The sequence below is a fragment of the Lontra canadensis genome, unplaced genomic scaffold (assembly GCF_010015895.1).
Source record: "Lontra canadensis isolate GAN:19392208 unplaced genomic scaffold, GSC_riverotter_1.0 scaffold91, whole genome shotgun sequence".
In the NCBI taxonomy this organism is placed as follows: Eukaryota; Metazoa; Chordata; class Mammalia; order Carnivora; family Mustelidae; genus Lontra; species Lontra canadensis.
Window position 1 is genome coordinate 7,768,356 of NW_022631085.1, and position 21,299 is coordinate 7,789,654.

At 49.2% G+C, this 21,299-nt stretch overlaps 1 protein-coding gene across 2 annotated transcripts in view; it reads left to right on the plus strand.

Annotated features, from left to right (window-relative positions):
* Positions 1–21,299, plus strand: part of GRIN2A (glutamate ionotropic receptor NMDA type subunit 2A) — a 364,634-nt gene that overhangs the window by 318,940 nt on the left and 24,395 nt on the right. For both annotated transcript variants that reach the window (XM_032836343.1, XM_032836344.1), the window contains exon 12: positions 10,243–10,430. In XM_032836343.1, the coding sequence (XP_032692234.1) occupies positions 10,243–10,430 (188 nt within the window). The remainder of the gene's footprint in view (positions 1–10,242; positions 10,431–21,299) is intronic.

Sequence of the window (21,299 nt, forward strand, 5' to 3'; positions counted from 1 at the left end):
GTATGTTTAAACCTCATTGTGTCGCAGTTGGCAAAAACTACGTGAATTGCTTTGGGAACTAAGCGAGGTATTTCTAACTAACAGATAACATTTATGGGGCGCTTACCTACATGCCAGGTAGTGTCCCAAATGTTGTGTCTGCATTATTTAAATCTCACAGCAACCCTAGGAGACAATGACTGTGATCATTTCCCCCATTAACAAAGGAAGAATCAGGCACGCAGAGATTAAGGAGCTTGTCTGGGTCACACGTGCTCTGGGGCCTCCTTTTTTGAGCCACAAGTTAAAATAATAAATATGCACATCCCCATCACACGGCCCAGTTAGCCGCTTTCTATTGGCCCGCTAGTGTCCAAAACCCAGAACCAGTTTTATTCATACTTGAATCTTAAAATGCCTTTTGTTTCCCTTGAAAATCTTAATGCTGTTTTCAAAGGGGGCAATATTTCTCTTTCCATTGAGATAGGGAGAAGAAAGGAATCCATGGACCAAAGAAACCCCCCCAAAAAGGATGTATTTCTTTTATCGGGGTACACATGGTTAGAAGTTCCTTCCCGAGACCACGACGGGGCATGAGCTCCCTGGCCGATTCCCTCTCCCCAGGGACTGCCTCTTCTTACCACCTGCTGAACTCATGTGGATACTTGGAATGTATGATCTCGTTTCCTCCCACTTTGACTCGGCCAGATAGGCCTTCTCTCCCATTTTACGGAAGAGCAAATTAAGGCTCACGGAGCAGAGGCAGCTCATCCAAAGGTTAAGTGAGTGGGCAGAGCTGGCGTTCAAACTTAACCGAACATCTCTTTCTACCCATAAGTGCTAACTCTCTGCTTGTCCTGATGAGCGAACAGCTCTGGGAGAGTTGGATGCCTTTGTCCTGAGGCCGGGGGGCCGGACCGGAGAGGCAGGGGCTGGTAAGCTTCAGAGCTGGGATCCAAGCAGCCTCAGGCACCGTGCCCTTAACCACTAGGCTGTATTGCTTCTCGTTAAAAAAAAAAAAAAAAAAAAAAAATCTCACTGTTAAAAACCACACATACAGAAACATAAGTCTCCCTTTGACCGTGACCCAATCCCAAACCACCACTCCCTCCCCACCCCCAACACACAGCCAGGTAGGCCCTGGTATCTGTTTGGTATTACATGCCATTTCTCCCAGACTTCTGTTGGACACATTTGCATATATGTCTCCGTGCACACATAATTATCAGTACAATGCTGTCCGACTCGGAGCAGAATAGCGGAGTTTGGTGTTCAATTAATAATACGCTGTGAATGGTCTTCAGTATCCGTAGGTGTGCTTTTGCCTTCATTCTCTCTGACCGCGGGGACGATTTCTGTCGTATATATGCATCATGGTCTGTCTGACCATTTCCCTGTGCGGGCTCTGGGTCATGTGGCTGTGTTAGAAATCTGGACGAGTTCTCTGCACAGATCTGCAAGTAGTTCCTCGGCACGATCGCAAGGAGTAGAGTTTCTGAGTATTTATATACCTTTTTGAACAGCATTAGTCTTATTCGGCTGATGGACCGATTTAGTTATTTTCTGAGTGGACTCTTGGTACAGAACGTGAACTTTGGAGGGAGAAATAAGTAGCCTCAAATCCTGGTGATAATGACCAGCTGTGTGACCATTGGGAAATGAATAACTTCTCAGAGCTCTTCCCACATCGGTACAATCCTTGCCCCCTGGAATTAAACAAATTGACTTTATGGAAAGTGCTTGGTACTGTATCTTGACACATGCTAGCTTTTTATCATATGTTGATTCTTTTTCCATTCTTTCTTTCATTTTCATGTTTTTTGGTCTCCGAGATGCCCCCATCCTTCAGTTCTGATGTGGGACATGTTCAGCAGGATCATGGTCCTGTGCTCTCCTACCAGCAGTACAATGTGATGCTTTCAAGCTGCACATCCTGGGTTCAAATCCCCCTCTGCCAACGTCCAGCCGTGGGACCTTGGAGAAGTTAATTAACCTCTTAGACCCCAGTTTTCCTATTCAAAAAAATGATGCTCCTTTTGGCTCCTCTGCTTAGGAGAACGTTGTAGGGTTAAATGAGATATGCAGGGGAACAACATGGTGTCTGGCGCCAAGGGAACATTCGAGAAAAGTCTGAACATTTTTGAGCATTCTTTATAATACGCCATGGAATCAGCAGTAGAATGGTTAGCATGATCCGAACCCTCGAAGAGTGTCATCTAGGGAACTCTGTAGACAAGACTGATGTTCCAGAAGGAATCAGTACTTTCCCAATGTCTGAACGAGTTGTAGGGTGAAGAAAAATAGCATTTGCCTAGTGCTTAACAGTTCACCAAATGCATAGCTGTTACTTCCTGCAGCCAGGGCACATGCAGGAGAGACTGTTTCCTTCCAGTCAGGTGGGGAAATCAAGGGTTATTGAGAGACACAAACTCACCTGACAGGGGCAGAGATCTTGGGGCCTCAGTGTCCTTAATCTGAAAAAGTGAAGGACAGCGTTACACGAGCTACCGACTCCTTGGAAGTGATTCCTTTGGGTCCAGCGTTAAACTTAACAGAAACAAAGCAGGGATTTGCTCTCTTTTTTAAAAACTGTTTCTTACTTTTGAGGTTATTACTCCATAGGCAAAGGGTGCACGGTGTCTCCCATGTTTGCTTTTGTGTTCTCGCTCGCTCTCTCCATGAAGTCCATCTCCCCTTTCTTATTTCTTACTGTGTGTGTCCTTCTTTCTCACCTTCCCCATCTCTCTTTCTGACTCCCTCTTTTCTCATTCTTTCTGTCATTCCGTTTTGCTCGGTGCCTGTTTCCATCTGTATCTCTCCCTCCCTGTCTCCCTTCTTCTCTGCCTTTCTCTGTCTAAGAAGGTTCTCAGTGAAAAAGTAAATATTAACCATTTTTTTAAGATTTTATTTATTTATTTGACAGAGATCACAAGTAGGCAGAGAGGCAGGCAGAGAGTGAGGAGGAAGCAGGCTCCCCCCCCAAGCAGAGAGCCTGATGCGGGGCTCGATCCCAGGACCCCGAGATCATGTCCTGAGCCGAAAGCAGAGGCCCCAACCCACTGAGCCACTCAGGCGCCCCAGCCATCGGTCTTTTCTAAACCCAGTTCACAGCAACTATTACCAGTGGATGTGATCGATGCAAATTAAACTGACAACATTTAAAAGCACACGGGGTGAAACTGCTTATTGACTAAAAATCCATAGGTGACCCCAGTCTTCCTCAGCCAGTTGGGGTCTCTACACCGTTCTGACCCAGGAGAACGGAACGTGGTGGAAATAATAACCACGTAAGAAACTCCAAATGGCAGAAGCTATCAAATAGTAAATTTTTTTGTGGCCCCCGACGCTGATCAGTGAGTCAGATCCTTATAAAATTTAAATACGAAGGAATCGATCCCAGTGAAAACAGTTTCCAAAAAATGCTGGAAACTTAGGCCATGGGAGACATCGATTTAAGAATTAGCTTAGGGGCGCCTGGGTGGCTCAGTGGGTAAAACCGCTGCTTTCGGCTCAGGTCATGATCTCGGAGTCCTGGGATCGAGCCTCGCATCGGGCTCTCTGCTCAGCGGGGACCCTGCTTCCTCCTCTCTCTGCCTGCCTCTCTGCCTGCTTGTGATCTCTCTGTCAAATAAATAAATAAAATCTTTAAAAAAAAAAGAATTAGCTTAGCTTGGGACGCCTGGGTGGCTCAGTTGGTTGAGCAGCTGCCTTCGGCTCGGGTCATGATCCCAGGGTCCTGGGATCGAGTCCCGCATCGGGCTCCTTGCTCATCAGGGAGCCTGATTCTCCCTCTGCCTCTGCCTGCCATTCTGTCTGCCTGTGCTCGCTCTCTCTCCCTCTCTCTCTCTGACAAATAAATAAATAAAATCTTAAAAAAAAAAAAAAGAATTAGCTTAGCTTAATGGTGTTTGTGAAACAAAAACAAAAACCCAAAACGCATCCTTGTCCATGATTTTACAACTGTGTCCACAAACTCGGAGTCCAAATGTGACTCCAGGCCATTCTCCTACAGCCAGTCTTAGGCCATCCTGTGCTGGCGGCTGGTACGGTCTCTGCGCACGTGGTCTCCTCCCCAGGCAGGCACTTCCAAAGGTTGTCATGCCTCAGTGGTACCCCTTATTGGGCCAGTGAATGCCCTCCACCCCTTAACAGCCTTGTACCTGGGACCTCGTGGCAGGTCTACAGGGTCCCGGCTTCTGTGAGTGATGATGTCATCACTTCCATCTTTACCCACCTAGCAGCCACCCCCCCACCCGCCGCGGGAGAGAGGTGTCAGTTCCCCGTCTTAAAGCTGAGAGAACCGAAACTCACAGAGGTACCAGGACCGGGCCTCCTTCACGGAGCTGGCAGAGTGACCCAAGCCCCCTCCGGTGTTGCCCCATCGTGCTGATTGGTTTAAATTGCCGACTGAAGCCGTTCCCTTCTCCGCAAGGCTTTGATGTGACCTCAAAAACTATGTTCACTTATCATCAAACTGATACTTAATTTTCATAACACTTTAGACAGACTCCAAAACAGACACAGGCGTGTGCACACGCACACACACACACACACACACGCACGCGCGCGCACACACACACACACACACACACACGCCCATCCACACTCCGGTTTCATTAATTCATCAGAACAAGTCAATGTCTTGTTAAAGGCTTCTTGAATGTTAATGAATGAATAATTAACTATATAATTAGCCTTTAAATGTGCTGAGACCCCCCAGAGAGCATCTGAAAACATGCATAAGGAGACGATGAGCTAAAACCGGAAACTTTTGATTAGGAAATGTCAAGCTGCCCCAGGATACAAGTCCCTTTCCACCGAAGGGGGCCACGCCTGGACTCCAGGCCCCGGCCGGCCCTCATGCAGGGGGACGGCTGGCTCACCCTCAGACCGCCTTGGGGTTGTGAGTGAACTTTCAGGCCATCACACGGGTACACGAGAGACCAACTGAAGTGACAGGGTCAGAGCGACACTGGGGAATGTGGGAGCAGCTCGTGAGAGCTATCGAAAACTCCGGCAGGAAACCGCGGGGTTAACGTCGCATGGGGCGCCTGGGACTCTGATTCCTCCATTCCTCGTTCTTGGCTTCTCTGCACATTTTGCAGACAGGAGATTTGATTTCCCCCTCTCCTGCTGAATTACAGTCGTTTTTAATCATTCGCTTTCCTTGAGGACTGCCCGTGACAGGTGGCAGGGAGTGTGACGGCACCCACAGCACCTCCACGGCGCCCGCCGGGGGCTGTAGGCAGGTCTTGTCCCAGGCACAGCACAGCAGGGCATGGCTTCCTTTCAGTCTCTGGTTCTGTCCCAGCCCTGAGGCGCGGGAGCTGAGTTGTCCTCTCATTTGTCATGGATGTTTGGAGAGGAGAGTCCCCCTTCTGTGGGGAGTGGAGGCAGAGAAGGGGGCTGGGTAGGCGCTCTGTCCCCATCACTGCTCTCACACCCCCTCCTTTGAGCCTCTCCTGGCCCATGGGAGAAGCTTTCAGCCAGGGACAGCCATGGGACACGGGCAGGAGCTGGGAAGTTGGGGACAAAGACGGTGTCCTCTTGAAAAGCAGGAGCAGGAAACCTGGAGCAGAGAAGCAGAACCGGCTTCCTTACCTGGGAGCCCTGAGCTTCCAACCGACTGCTGTGAGCTCCGAGGCTCCCTCTCCTGCAGGGCCCTCCTTTCATCCGGGGAGCTGCAAACCGGGGTTGGGGGTGGGCTGCCTATTTCCTCACTGCAACCCGAAGCATCCCTGTCTCCTGCGAGTTCAGCTCCGGGCCCCTGGACACCTGTGGTCTACGTGGGACTTTCATTTATCTTCCTTACCCTCTACCCTCAACAAGAAGCTATGGCTGTCTATGCCTAAAGGTCTCTTGAAGGCAGGCATAGGATGTGCTGGGGGCAAGAGAAGGTCTCTGCAGGGGTGCCTCTGGACCTCCCAGGGCCGTGCACCTGTTGGGAAGGAGACAAATGAAGCTGAATGACCCATCAAAGCTCTTCAAACCCAGAGGCTTTGCTCTCATCCTGCCTTCTTCTTCCATTTCACTGGGCTTGACTTAGAGCTGTAACCCCCAGTCTGAATTTCATAAGCAATAGACAGAGTTGCCTTTGTTTACCCCCATAAGCGTCATGGACATCATGGTCACAGCGGTCATGTCTGTGGCCACTGGCATCAGGCTGTGGAAGTCCAGATGCGGCAGTGACCCCTATAAGCTGGGTGGTAGCTTTGTGTCCCCTGATCACTTAGTGACTCAGTTTCCTCATCTGGCAATCGGGATGGCGGTGGCACAGCCAGTGGGATGAGATAATGGGTCACAGAGCATGCGTAGAACGTCGTGGCAAATGCCATGAGCACTGCCATAAAATTCTGAACTCAGCTGACCACGTCCGTGTGTTTTGAGCATTTGTTTCGTGCCAGGCTTGTGCTCACGTCTTACTTATATAACTTCTCTTCACTCCCTCTGAGGGCAGAGATGCTCTGCTCCACTTTGCAGAGAGAAGACGGGGGCTCAGAAACACAGGCTCCTTGCTCCAAGCCTTTGACCACAGAGCCCTCTGTTGAGGACAACAGGGCCCTCTGTGGAGGACATCAGACAGTCTTAGTTTTTTCTTTAACGAGGGGGACATTGTTCTTCCAGTTGAAAAGAGCAGGTAGATCTTTTGGAGTTAGAGCGAGGAGGAGACCCAGAGCCCTGCCCCCTGAGCCTTCCCCGCTGCTGTCCACTTAAGGAGCCACCAGCCATGTGTGACCGTTTATGTCAGAATCTAAATGAATGTGATGAAATAAAATTAAAACCTCAGTTCCCCATTTGCACTAACCACATTTCAAGTGTGTGATAACCGTGTTAGCATAGATATAGAGCATTTCTCCCAGAAAGCTCCGCGAGACAGAGTCTAGCAGTACAGAATTCGGAAGCCATACCGAGGACCTTCAGGCTGCCTCATGGGGCCTCCTCTGCTCAGAGACAACATAGGAAAATATTTATAATAACAATTGTATGTCTCCCTATTGGACCCTCGTTTGTAAAGCACTGTGCAGACAAGCCATGTCTATCAGAGGGGGCTGTGCAAGCCCCAGGATGTTTCTGAACATGCACTTGGAGCTCTCTAGAATCATTGATGGAGAGAAACCCCCATTCCATGGCCTCGAGGTTTCCTTCATGAACTGTCCTCATTTTGGTTCTGATGCGGCCCCAAGACCAGAGTCAGCCCATGGAGGGCGGACCCATTAGTGGCGTTTCCTGGCCACCAGCCCACCCCAGGCGCACCTGTGTCATTGCTTCACTCGTGTCTTTGGTGACGGCCTTCCTTACTTTTGCAAACTTGGTTCCTGGAGAAAACTTGCTGTTTTCTTTCGGCTCATCTGGCTGTATCTCAGCTCAAGTGTATTTTGTCAGGAGATACGGTAATGATGTGCAGAAATCTGCACCTGGCGGTAAATACTGACGTAAGCCGGGGCTGGGCAGTGCTGGTGCCGTTGCAGGTACAGGTTTAGAATTCCATCCCAGACACACCTCTGTGGCTAGTGGGTTAACAGGAGAGGGAGAGGTCTTACCGCACGAGTCCAAACAGATGGCCTGAAATTTAAATGGCTCTGTGCACGTGTATGTGTGTATTAGTTTATTTTTTGGGGAATGAAGAGAAGGGAGTGGGAAGGTCTCTGTTAAGCCAGGCTCCAGGCATCTCCGTGGCAACTTGGATAGGTTGAGGTATGGACGTTGCAAGCACCTAAGCTTCATCGAGAGAACACAGACCGTCCGTGCCCTGAAGTCTTCGGGAAACACGTGGCATCCGGAGCCTCAGTTTCCCTGTAGATAGTCACAGAAGGTGACTGCTGGCTTGTGGAATCAGAGTCGCACAGCTGGGTGAGTATCGCAGCGGGCCCGCGGTGATCACTTCATCTCACAGATGACGAAGCTGCCACTCGAGAGAAGGAAGGGACCTTCCCGAGGTCCCACCATTGTCCAAATCTAGAGTAGAAACCAGATCCCCTCTACCTGCTCCCCCAACTGCTCCTGTCACGCAGGCCCTGCCATCATACACAAACTGCTTTCGGCTCCCCATTCCGCATTTCCACGGCTCTCCGTGTTGCTGGCTTTCCAGAAGGCTGTTGTCAGTTCTGGTTTACCATCACCATTCAGGAGGTTTCGTTTCCTTCCCCTTCCACCTGGACGATCTGATCTCCTTCTAATACTCTCCCAGGATAACGCCAAGCCTCCAGGGCTCCAGCCTCGGGAGAAAGGCCGCAGAGGCTCTGTGTTGGTGAGATGGGCCTTGGAGCCTTGCCCCACCTCTCACCATCACAGACACAGAAAATGAAAATGAAAATGACGCATGTAGCCATAAACATTCCAAATAGTTTTTTTTCCCATCGGGAGGCCTTCAGCAGCTGTCTCGGAAAGGATGCAACATTTTACCTCCTCTCCCTGCCACTTTTATTTCTTTTCGCTTCGCTGTTTTATGTGTTCTTGTTAAAGAAAGCAAAGCTGTAAAGTTGAGAAAGTACCAGGACACTGAGTAATCTCCTTTTTAGCTTTCCTGCCTCCTTTAGGTCGTCCGCACCCTGTCCTTACCTAGTTCGGAGCCATCCATCCCCACGCGCAAGGGCGATTACTTTAGCCTTTCGAAATAACTCTGGAGGTTGGAAACAGTACTCAGGCCCACTGATAGTGACCTGGGTAATGACTGAGTCACAGCCATGCCTTTCGGGGGATGATTTGATGCTTGCCTTTTGGGTGTGCGGACCGGGAAGGGCCATGCGGGACTTCTGAGATAGTAACGCTCAATGCCTTATTCTGCATGGTGATTTCCAGGACGTACACATGTGTAAGAATTTATCCCACACTTTATTACACATGCATAATACATAAATAAAAATAAACACATCAACAAAGGGGGAAAACCACTCTCTTTCTGGACATGGAAGTACATTCACTGTGTGTGGTTTGGAGCAAGCAGGGAAGGCTTGGGGGGTTGAAACAAGGACGCACTGTGGCCCATGGGCCCATCTGTGTTTGTAAATAACCTCTTATGGGCACAGAGCTCAATTCATTCATTCATGGGTTCTTTAGGGCTGCGTCTGTGCTCTGTATGCATTTCCTAGGTCTACAGTAACAAACTACCACAAACGGGGAGGCTTATGCAATGGGAATTTCCAGTCTCATGGTTCTGGAGGCTGGGAGTCTGAGAGGAAGGTGACAGCAGGGCTCTGCTTGCTGGGAAGGCACGAGGGCAGCCTCTGTCCTGCTCTACTCTCCCAGCTTCCGGTAGTTGCTTGGCTGGTGGCCGTGTGAAGTCCAGCCTTCACGGTGCTGGTGGTCTCCCTGTGTGTGTCCATCCGTGGTCAAGTGTCCCCTTTTTTTTCTCATAAAAAAATGAGAACATCAGTCACATTGGGTTGGAGGCCTCTCCTTCCCCCCGTGTGACCTCATGTTCGCTAATGACATCTGCAATGACCCAATCTCCAAATAAAATCCTATTCTGAGGGGCCAGGGGCTAGGGCTTCAACACACGAATTTGGGCTGACACGGGTCAGCCCAGAACAGCAGCAGAGCAGAGGAGCTGTGATACAGACCGTATGGCCCACAGAGTTTATACTATTCTCTTGTCCTTATAGAAAAAGTGTGCCAACCCCAGTTCTAAAAGGGGTGTGTGTTGTGCACGCGTGCGTGAATAAGAAATTTAGAAGGCTCTTCCCCAATGTGTTAGCAGAGATTGCCTCTGAATTATGGAATTATGAAGCAATTTAAATTTTAATTGTGGTTTTGATATGTCCCATATTATTTGGGTTTCTAAAATTATGATGTAGTAATTCTTGTAATGTATGTCGATCGTAAACATATTTCCATTGGGAGGAGAACATCGTTCCTCTGAGCTCACTCTCCCTTCCCGCACCCTCCACCAAACTCTCCTGTACCTTTATTTTGGTCTGATGCAAACCTTTCTAAGTAGGCCGCCGCTCTCCACTGTTGGGAGTGCTAAGGGCAAACACGGAGCAGACCAGCAAACTCAACTGTTTACTCACTTGGGCATAAGGATTCTTCATGTCTTTATTTAGCTGCCTCTTGCAACTTGGAGAGAAAAGGTCTGGCTTTTATCTCGTCATTAAAAATAGATCCTTTGATGACGAGGGCATGGGGTGGCCATGAGTCACCCTGTAAAAGTGTGAAAGAAAGTGTGTGGTTCTAGATCGGGCCTTGGGAGCTGGGCCCCAAAATGGTACCCTGCCATCCCCATGACTCCCTTTTTTTTTTTTTTTTTTTTTTTGGTCATTGCAGGAAACTGGATGCTTTCATCTACGATGCGGCAGTCTTGAATTACAAGGCTGGCAGGGATGAAGGCTGTAAGCTCGTGACCATCGGCAGTGGGTACATCTTTGCCACCACTGGTTACGGAATCGCCCTCCAGAAGGGCTCACCTTGGAAGAGGCAGATTGACCTGGCCCTGCTCCAGTTTGTGGGTGATGGTAAGCCCTTGGGTGACCCCCGCTGACTTTCAGGGGACCCGACACCCTCTCACTCTCTCTTGGCTTTCCACGGGTCTTCGTGTCCTGCCTTGACTCACTATGTATTGGGTGCCTCTCGCATGATACCACGGTTTTTTAGGCTGCTTATAATGGAGACCAATTTTAGACAACGAAGTTTTCAAAAAAAAACTTATTTTAAGGACGCAGAAGTGTCTATCTCAGTGAATTTAGGAAAGCGTTGAGCAGATAGGTTTAGGAGGAAAATCAGGAGCTGGAACAATCCTTGGGCCTTGACAGCAGCAATGCGTAGGTCCTGTCCTAGAGCAGCAGTTCTCAGCAGGGGCCATTTTGTCCCCCGGTGGGCACTTGGCTCCGTCTGGAGACATCTTCGATTGTCATGATTGGGAGGCTCTTTGCTACTGGCATCTGCTGGGGAGAGGTCAGGGATGCTGGCAAACATCTTATAATGCCCAAGACCGCCCCCTTATCTCAAAACACAGAATTCTCTGACCCCCAGTGTTGGTAGCCCTGGGGTAGAGAAATCATGACGTTACACGACTAGGCTCCGGTCCTAAACTCTGTTCTCTAAGTTCTAAATTTCAAATTCCAGTAGGAGGATTCCTGATGCCTTGTGAACCAAAGACTCTTTCCTGGACCTGTCAGGAGTGAAGGAGAGGCTATCTCTAGAAAAGGAATATGAGCAGGAATCCCGTGGCTTTCCACTACAGTCTGCCTGCTTCTCCTGCCAAAAAGCCCGTTTCCACCCCCATGGGTCTTATAGTTTGTGGGGACTATGGCGTTTATGGATCGGTATGGGGGATAGGGCGGACCGTGTCTCCAGCAGCACTACCCTCCGCTTCCCAGTTGATCTCACTGCCTGGAGTTCCAAGACGTGGTTTTCAGGCTCCTGTCCTGGCTCGAATGGCCTGTTGGTTTCCCTCTGAATTGCCGACACTGAGGCAGGAAAACCAAAGCCAGCAGAGATGGCAGGTTAACCCTGAGGACGTGAGTAAGCGTGAGCGGGCTACCAAAGCGCAGCCCCAGGGCAGACGCTGCCTTCAAGGACAGCTGGAGGTCACGTTCAGAGATGGTTGCCCAATAGGCCGTCCCTCCTGGAGCCGGGAGAGGAGATCCGGCAGCCAACTACGGTCAGCTGCAACACTGAAAGGCCCAGACGTTCCTGTGCAGTGTGGTAGGAATTTGAACGAGGTGCATATTTCCTTGCAACTTTTCCTTCTCTCTTGGCTCCCAGAAGGAAGCCCTGGATGCTCAGAGTGCCATCAAAACATCTAAATGTGTTTTATATTTAACTCCCAAATAAGAACATCTGATCCTCCGAACTCCCCACCGGGCATTTGTACCTTCTTCTGATCCTGAGCCATGTTCTCTGTTGTGTAAGAGTGATTTGTGGCTGCGTCGGTCAGCTCTGGCCGTGAAATCTGAGAGGCGTACCCCACTAGGTGTTTATTTTGCTCGTGGGAGGGCAGGTGGAGTGGAGGAGCTGTGTGTCAGGCTGCGGTGGCCTTGGTGGCTCCGGGCCCCGCTGTGCCCCTGGGGATCCAGTGCGCTGTCTGCTGTGTATGCGTTTATTCTGGGGCTCTGGCCAAAAGGGCAGGAGCCTCCTGGGAGAAGTTCTTTTCTTGCCTGTATCCCAGGCACAGAGGAGGAGACCCAACTGTATGTGTGCGTTTCGAGTCTCTGCTTTGCCAAGGTCACATCTCCCAACACCCTTCTGTCTAAAGCAAGTCGGATGGCCCAGCCCAGGGTCAAGAGATCAGAGGCGTGCTCTGCCTTTTACGGGAGGGGTTTGGAGTTACAGGACAAGGGGTGTGGACACCGCAAGGGGCGAAGAGTTGGGACCATTTCCTCCACCTACCAGGCTGCTCGCCCAAGTCCCGTTCCACAGGGTGAACTAGTCAACGAATGAGAGTCTTGTTTCCATCAGTAGATACCACAAAATCCTGAACTTGTCCTGATCCGATAACCAGCCGTTGAAGGACTGAGTGCAAAAACACATGCTCGGATGAACGGGGGAGGGGGTTGAGAGAGATTTCATTTGACAGGACACTTTTAAACATGGTGGACAGCTGTCAAATAAGTGACTTCTAACTCTTCTCCTCCTGGGGCTCCTGGCTGTTACTCTGACAGCATCGGCTCGGGAACAGCAACATATTTAGGGAGAAGGATAGGCCAGCCCCCATACTGGATATGTTACTGGGATTCTTTATTATTCACAATAACTTTATGAAGTGCAGTGTTGCTTCTGCACATTTTACAGAGGATGAAATGGAAGCACAGAGGGCTCGCTAGTAAATGGCAGAGCCTCTCCTGCAGGGGCCTTACTCTGGAACTGGGTCAATTACGTAAAACTGCTTCAATTAATTCCCTAGGTTGCCTATGGAAGTTGGCTACATAGATCCTCTAGGAAGGAGTAATTTAGTGTCTATCTGAACTAAATCTATTGTCCCATTGAGAGATACGTCTGTGGACAGGGTAATCTTTCTTAGCCTCTGTTGACTCATTGGTAAATGAGCATATGCAGGAATAGTTACCGGATAAGGTTCGTGTCAGGATGAAATGAGAGGATACATGGAAAGAGCTTAGCTAAGCACAGCAAATGAAAATAGAAATGGTTTAATAAATGTTGGCTATGACGGTCATCTCCATCATCGTTATCATGACCATCACCATCATTATCGTCATGGCATCATCTCCAACACTATCACAATCATCTTCACCACCATCAGCATCACCATCATCACCATCATTATCACCACCACTATCATCATCATCATCATCATTACCACCAGCATCATCTTGGCCAACATCTTCACCACCATCATTACCATCACCACCATCACCACCAGCATCAACATCACCATCACTACCACCACCATCAACATCATCACCATCATTATCACCAGCACCATCAGCACCACTACCATCATCTCCACCATCTCTACCATTATTATCACCATCTTCATCAGCATCACCATCATCATCACTACCATCACCACCATCACTACCATCATTATCACCATCAACATCACCATTATCATCACCATCATGATCACCAGCACCATCAGCATCACCACCACCATCTCCATCTTTATCACCAGCACCATCATCACCAGCACCATCATCACGGCCATCATTATCACCATTTTCAGCAGTAGCAGCACCACCATCACCATCACCACCGTCTTCATTGTTACCATTCTCCACCTCAACCTCCTCATTGTTGTCCATCCACAACTCCAGGGTTCAGCAGAGCCTACTTAGTGTTGTGTTGGTGATAAAAGTATCATGGAAACAAGCTTTATTTTGCTGGGCAGAATTTTTATTTGCCTCTTTGTGGCAAATAAAAAAATACAAAGTAAAGGCCCCAGATAGTCCAGAAGTGCATTCCTTGTACTAGCAGAGCACCTAGATTCTTACACATATCTTCAGCACTCGCTCATTGCTTCCCTCGTCGGACTGTAGGGATTGGGAGATGTGTCTTCTCAGCTTCATCTTTAGAGACCATCTGGAAGCAAAGACTTGGGAGAGAAAATGACGTTGCTCCAGGGGGCATCTTAAGTTAATCTTTCCGGAAAGCCATGTCCAATTCTGAATGTCTCTCTAGGAGTAAATACATGAATTAACACAGCTGCATCAATATTTCACTTATCTTACGCAGCTTCAGCAGGATTAATTATGCTCTAAAATTAGACCTGTAAAGAGCACAGGGCTAAGCAGTACCTCATTATTATTCATCCTCCAGAATGGAGTGTTTATCTCTTGTTATAGAGTAGCTTTGGTGGACGATTACGAGTCTAATGAGTGTCAAAAGTGTAAAAAATTTTCCTAATGAGCTGTGTAAATATAACCTTTGAGTGGAGTGTTTGGTTACTGGAGGAACCTCTTACATGAAGCCCGCCAGGCGTTTCCCTAGGAAAAGGACTGGTGATTTCCCTTAAGGGGTACACAGGATCCCAGTAAGACCTGACCTTACCTGTTCCTGTCTAACTGTTGTGTCCTTTCTGAGACCATGGAGGGCGCCGTGGGGATCTCCGGTTCTCAGTACCTCAGTAACCACACTCACGGATACTCTTCAGCATTGATTGTCAGAATCCAGTATTTACTGAGAAACGTGCTTTTCTAGGCACTGATGTTCCAAGAGGGGGATGTCATGGTCTTTTTACTCTCTCCTTCAAGGAACTTGCAGTCCTGTTGGTTGGCAATGTATGAACTTTAAATAGCTCATCTCAAAATAAGAACATATTTATAATAATTTATATATATGAATTTGTATATACATACAAAGAGATATTCTTAGGTGTCTTGGATAGGTGAGAGAGGAATCAAAAAGAAATATGGGATATAGGGAGTTCTAATGGAGAGAGAAAAGGCAGAGCAGGTCTCCTCTCTCTCTGCCTGCCTCTCTGCCTACTTGTGATCTCTTGTCTGTCAAGTAAATAAATAAAATCTTTAAAAAAAAGAAGAAGAAAATGGGATATAGGGGGTTTTAATGGAAGATGAAAAGGCAGACTAGGTCATGAGGAAAATGAGTATAGTAAGAGTTCAGTGAGGAAGAGACTGGGCTAGAGTCCGGAGAACGTCATTCCTTAATTCATCCAGAAGCCAGCCAATCTCTCTTGAGTACCTGGTATGTCCTGGGCACCTAAGAGGTGACACTTGATGAAGAACACAGAGAATGAGTCAGTCTGGGACCTAAAAAAAATGGCATTTCTGGCTTCAGAGGAGAGGTTAAATGAGATCTGTTAGGTCCCATCAATCTCAGGGATTTTGTAGTTTTTTTAAAAATGTGATCCTGGGATTTGAAGAGACAGAAGGAAGATCATAGAGGTTAAAGCCCTTTTGGTGTGTAGAGGTCAGCAAAAAGTTATTGAGAACAAGGTTGTATAATAATATTCAGCAGCAAGCGATGCTGAGGAAAAGGAAGGAAACCATGGTTTTTGTACCCATATTCAATGGCCCGGCATGATGCCAAGTAACTCACAAATATTCTTCGCAACCCTTTGTACGGTATTCTGGGGTACATCTTACTGTTTCCATGTTGCAGAGCAGAAAAATGAGACTCCATTGGGTTAAGTGAGCTACAGCAGAGCTTTCACAAACTTTGGTGTAAATGGAAATCCAGATCGGCGGGGATCGTGTCCACCACCACATTCTGTTCCAGTCCCTCTGGAGCGGGGGAACCCAAGTTTCTGCATTTCTCCCATCCAAGTACTAACCAGGCCCGACCCTGCTTAGTTTCCAAGATCAGAGGAGATTGGACGTGTTCAGGGTGGTACGGCCGTAGAAGAGTTTCTGCATTTCTAACAAGCTCTAGGGGATGCTGAAGCTGCTGGTCTATGGATGACACCCTGTATGGATATTTTTTTTTTTTTTAAGATTTTATTTATTTGACAGAGACCACAAGCAGGCAGAGAGAGAGGAGGAAGCAGGCTCCCTGATGAGCAGAGAGCCTGATGCGGGGCTCGATCCCAGGACCCTGAGATCATGACCTGAGCTGAAGGCAGAGGCTTTAACCCACTGAGCCACCCAGGCGCCCCCTTGTATGGGTTTTTACAGCTCACGTAACGCCAGTTCTGATCGTCTTTCCATTAAACCATGCTCCGGGGAAAAATTCTTGGATGCTAGTGGCCAGATCACCTTAGCTATAAATAACACGCTCTAGCCCTGAGAAGCATTTAATCTTCCTCTTTGTATTCTGCCCGGTTTTCATGGTTGTTGGTTTATTTTGAAACACAGAAATACACTACTTGCCCCTGGTAGCTCATCTGAATTCACAGAATAAATCCAATCAAATGTATGTATGTATCATATATCTTTATAACGTACCGATACACCGCATTCTGCTGCTAACGTCGTATGAATAGGGCAACTTGCCCAACCCCTCTTGCTGAGACGCGCCCGGTTCAAAACTAGTTAGTGCCCCCAGTTATATCCTGTTTGGGCAGTATGAGAGCATATGCGAAATATTTGAAAGATACCATATATGTCATTTCAGCTGGATAGGTCCCGGGGGGCCCCTCTGGCCATTTGCACTGCAACTTTGCATGTAATTGTTGTAAAGACTCACCCAGATCGATAACGAAGTGGACGGGACCACACGCTCTGCTCTTGTACGTGTAAGGCCCTTGCTGCAGTAGGACTCAAGGGCTTTGGAAACCACGGCTCCAGGATTAACAACGCTTCTGCTCACCGATCGTGGAGCGGGGTGTGCTGGAGGGGAATCCGTGGAGAAGCCCACTCCCTGCTTCCAAGTGGGTCAGCGTGAACCGTTCCTGATTGCTTTGTTGGCTGCCGTGTCTCTCCCTGGAGCAAGCAGGACGGCTGGGCTGGTGAGGGACCCCACACTGCCGGCCAGAGTAGAGAGCGTGTGATTACAGAAGTTCTGTGTGTCTAATTAGGATTCTCATAAATTGCTTGGAGCCGCTGGATGGGTTGCTAATATCCTCCTCCCTGCCTTAAGCTTAATATCTTTGGGCTCGTGTCTGAGTCTTGGGGAGAACTGGACACCCCCGCAGCTTGGGTGGCGATAACCACCCATGCCCACACTCTGAGGGTGGGCTCATCCCTAAGTGGACTTCGCAGCCTATCTTCTTTTTTTTTTTTTAATATTTTATTTATTTATTTGCCAGAGAGAGAGAGAGATCACAAGTAGTCAGAGAGGCAGACAGAAAGGGGGGAAGCAGGCTCCCTGATGAGCAGAGAGCCCCATGCAGGGCTCGATCCCAGGACCCTGAGATCATGACCTGAGCCGAAGGCAGAGGCTTAACCCACTGAGCCACCCAGGTGCCCCTCGCAGCCTATCTTCTTAGGCTGGCTTAGGAATGCGTGGGCAGCAGTGGTCGAGGAGCTCACTGGGTGGGGGGGGGCTCCTAATTGTTTCCCCTCATTCAGCTTTTTATTGCGTCGGCAATTCCACCGTTTGAAGTTTTCTCAGAGAAGCAAGATAAGCCTGGAATCCTCCATACAACTCCCTTTAAAAATGAAATTCCTGGGCCCCTGGGTGGCTCAGTCAGTTAAGCATCTAACTCTTGGTTTTGGCTCAGGTTATGATCTCAGGGTCATGAGATCGCGCCCCACATGGGGCTCTGCGCCGAACATAGATCTGATAATCTCTTTTTAAAAAAAAGAAAAAAATTTCTTCTTCATTCTCCTAAGCCCATTTCCCGATTTGGTACTGGACCTATCCTTCAGTGTACGCGTCTCCCTTTAAGATTCCTTAAAGACCGCAGCTCTAAAGTAGGTAACGTTTATCAGCCGTGAACCCTTTCAGCTCCGAGCTCGGTGTTCTGTGGCCTTCAGCAAAGCAAGGCTGGTGGAGGGGAGAGACGGAAGGTTCTACAGCGTCCTATCTGCATGATCTCAGGTGAATTAATTTCTCTGAATTCCAGTTTTCTGATCTCTGCATCAGAGTGGTTTGGGGATGAAATGGGAAAACAACGGAGAGAGACGAGCCCAGTGTTGAGCACGTGCTAGATGCCTGCTCACGGCCGGCCTCCCCATGTCCCTGCCCCAGCAAGGGACACTGCGTTCTCAGTCCCTGGAGGGCAGACACTGTCAGGCCTATTCTTGTTGCCTTTTGGCACACAGTAGGTGCTCACAGGGAACTCACTGATGAGCAAACAGGCAGGTGCCGCCTTCCACGGTTTACTCCGCCTGCTCCTGTGGCCCAACATCGGTTTTGCGTTGTCTGTGTAACATGGTGTTCTAGGAGGGCTAGAACCGCCAAGAAGATAGAGTTCCTGGCTTTTAGCATTGAAATGGCTCGTAAATGGTTCCCCAGTTTGTGGTCTCCGCGTCATGTGGGTAAACAGGAAAACCAGTGTTTTCCTCCAGGTTTAGCGAAGTATGGCCCCAGCATGGAATCTGACCACTGCCTGGTTTTGAAAATAACATTTTATTGGAACATAGCCATGTCCGTCCACTCGGGAACCACCCAGGGCCACGGTCACCCCGCACAGGCAGCGTCTAGTTGCCGCAAGTGCCCCCGAATTTTGCAGTCTGGCCCTTCATTGAAAAAGCATGATGGCTTCTGGCCTTAGGCTATCTGGGGGAGACCAGAAGGGCAGGGCAGACTTGAAACTCGAGGTTGTCCCGTTCTCCTAAGGGAAGGGGCAGGTGGGAGAGGAGGAGAGGAGGGGGCAAGCCTGATGGAGAGGAAGGAGGCGGCGGCCCAGGGGAGCCGTGGAGAGCAGACTCGGAGGGAGGTGTGTGCGGGCGACTGGGCAGGCGGGACTCAGCCCGGGCGGCTACAGAGCACGCCACCCTGGTTCCTCGGAGCAGCAGCAACTAGAAAAGCCTCAGAGCCAGCGGCCGCCCTGTCTCCGCGCCGCAGCGAGGCAGGGACCGGGGCTGACTCACTCCTGCCTCGGAGGCCTCCTCATCTGTCTCCTGCTGGCTTCTCTGCCGGCGGTTCTTCGTGACATAGGTCCCCGTGTCCTCGGATGACTCAGCAGCACCCTATTGCAACCAGCAGCCTTGGCCCATTTAAAGAGATAAACACCAGAATAAGGAAGGGGGCGGGGGCTGGGCGAGAGGAGGTGCTGAGGACCGGAGAGCCCCTGGTGCCGGGAAGAGATGGTTTACGTTTCTCTAAACGGATCCGCCACCTGCTCACTGTTACTGTTACAGGCGTTCATAACAAGAGGTGACGCTTACCGAGGGAGAACTGTGGGTCCCGGAATAACTTTGCTCTTCCTACATATTAATTTCATTCGGTGCTTGCCATGGTTACATGGCATGAGTTATGATCATCAACCGCTGGGTGCAGATGAGGAAACTGAGGCACAGGCAGGTTAAGTCATGTGTCCAAGCTCCTAAGGGGCACATCTGAGATTGGGATGTAGACCAATGGGCCCCAGGGCCTTTGCTTTAACCATGATGCAGTACTGCTTCCCGTTTGCTGTAACTCTTGTAGCTGTCTCTCCGTCTCTACCTGGAAAGGGTCAAAGCTGTGACTGAAATGCAGATTAGTCAGAATCCAGACTCAGTGTCCATTCCTCTGTCGCTGGAGGAACAGCGTTGGTCCCCTGCAGGTCATACTGGGCAGAATAACTTGGCGACAGAGGCTGAGGGTGGGAGAGCAAGTGACCTATGCTTTTTCTCATTTTTCCATGGAGAAGGAGACTTGTCCATGCCCCAGGCCCTGGCATCATGGGAACAGGCTCAGCCTCATTTTTGAGCTCATTCAGCCCTGGCAGTTTGGGGAAAACTCAGGACCCAGAAGCCAGAGAGGAGAAGGAATGAAACAAGGGCAGAATGTAATTAAGAGGAGTCAGATGTTTGGCCAGGATACAGGCTCGCAGAGCGGCCTCTCCAGGTTCACAAAGACCCATCCTGACTGCCGGAATTGCTTGCTCCCCACAGAGTTCCTCCGAGCTGCATAATCCCCGGCATTTCAGAAAGTTACTGTTCCTCACTAAACGGGTTTTAATCAAATTGAGACTTCAAAGGCAGACCTCACAGTTTGGGCTGAGCCCGGCTACCTACTGTATAAATCACAGACTTTCTGGCCAAGTTAGCAAGACCAGATGCCATTGACAGAGGCCCCCAATTTATTAACTCACTTGTTCAATCATTCACTCACCCTGCCTCTAGACATTCACGCAACAAAGAGTAACTAGGCAGCTTCTAAGCTCCAGGCGGTAGAAAGTAAAAACGACGAGAAGCTCTGTTGCCCTTAATGGTTCCTTCCCTGCGAAGGGCCGTGGCTCGTCTGTGTCCATCAGACTCGCTTGGAGAGCCTGTTGAAAGTACAGATCCCTGCTTTTCACCCCATGGGGCCTTTTTTACACTCTGGAATCCCTAATGCCCTAAGATTTAAGAAGCACTAGACTAACGCTGTTTAGCACTCAGACGCGTTACTCTCTGACTGCCAAGCACAGGATACAGAGGCCAGCGGCCAACAGGTCACGCGTCTGGGCTCCGTGAAACCCGGTCTTTACCCTGAGTTTCATGCACTCTCCTCTCTAAAGGCTCTTGACTGCGTTTCTGTATCCAGAGACCTTCGGAGGCTGAGAAAACACGAGAAGTAAATCGTGTGGAACGTGTAAGCGTCAGCTGGTCACCACATGGCGGTCCACAGCGACCACAGCGAGGGTTGCTGGAGATGCTGTGTGCATGACTTTGACAGGCAGCCCAACCTCCCTTCCACCCAGCCCAGCAGCTTCGATGCTATACCACAAGGGGCTGGTGATCAAAGACCATTTTGACGCCCCAGCAGCCGAGTCACTTTGACCCTCCTATGACCTAAAATCTATGTCCACGGCCCACTATTCTCTGAGAAATGAAATGTTTCGAGAGGAGGAAATGAAATCTGTCCTAAGCATAGATTAGCAATAAAGGGTTTAACTGCTTCTTCATTGGCCTGTGACCAGATGGTACCATAAAAATTAGACTTGTTTATCTCCCTCCTAATTTTAACTAGAGACATATTTGGAATAATAATGGAATGGCACTTACTTAAGGAACAGATAAAATCCATAAATATCCTGGAGGGCCATTGACTTTCGTGCTGTGCTGGAGAGCACGGATGGTTTTCATGGGCGCAAGTTTGCAGTTAATTTCCCGATCGGTCCCCGGAGATCCAGAGCTGCAGTGTTTATGACCAGCCGGACGCCAGGATTAGAACAAGGTCAGCGGTGCCAGATTCGGGCCCGACAAGCCGTGAATTGCTCCAGCCAGGGAAAGTCAGATGTCAAGAGAACCGTCAACGTTGAAATGAGACACAATGAATGACTTGCTGGGAAGTCAAACGCTGATGTCACAGAACCCAATGTGGGAATTACCAGATGGATACACACCAGCCCCAGGTCCCTTTCAGTCTATGATTTTGTAAACACTTATTTGGAA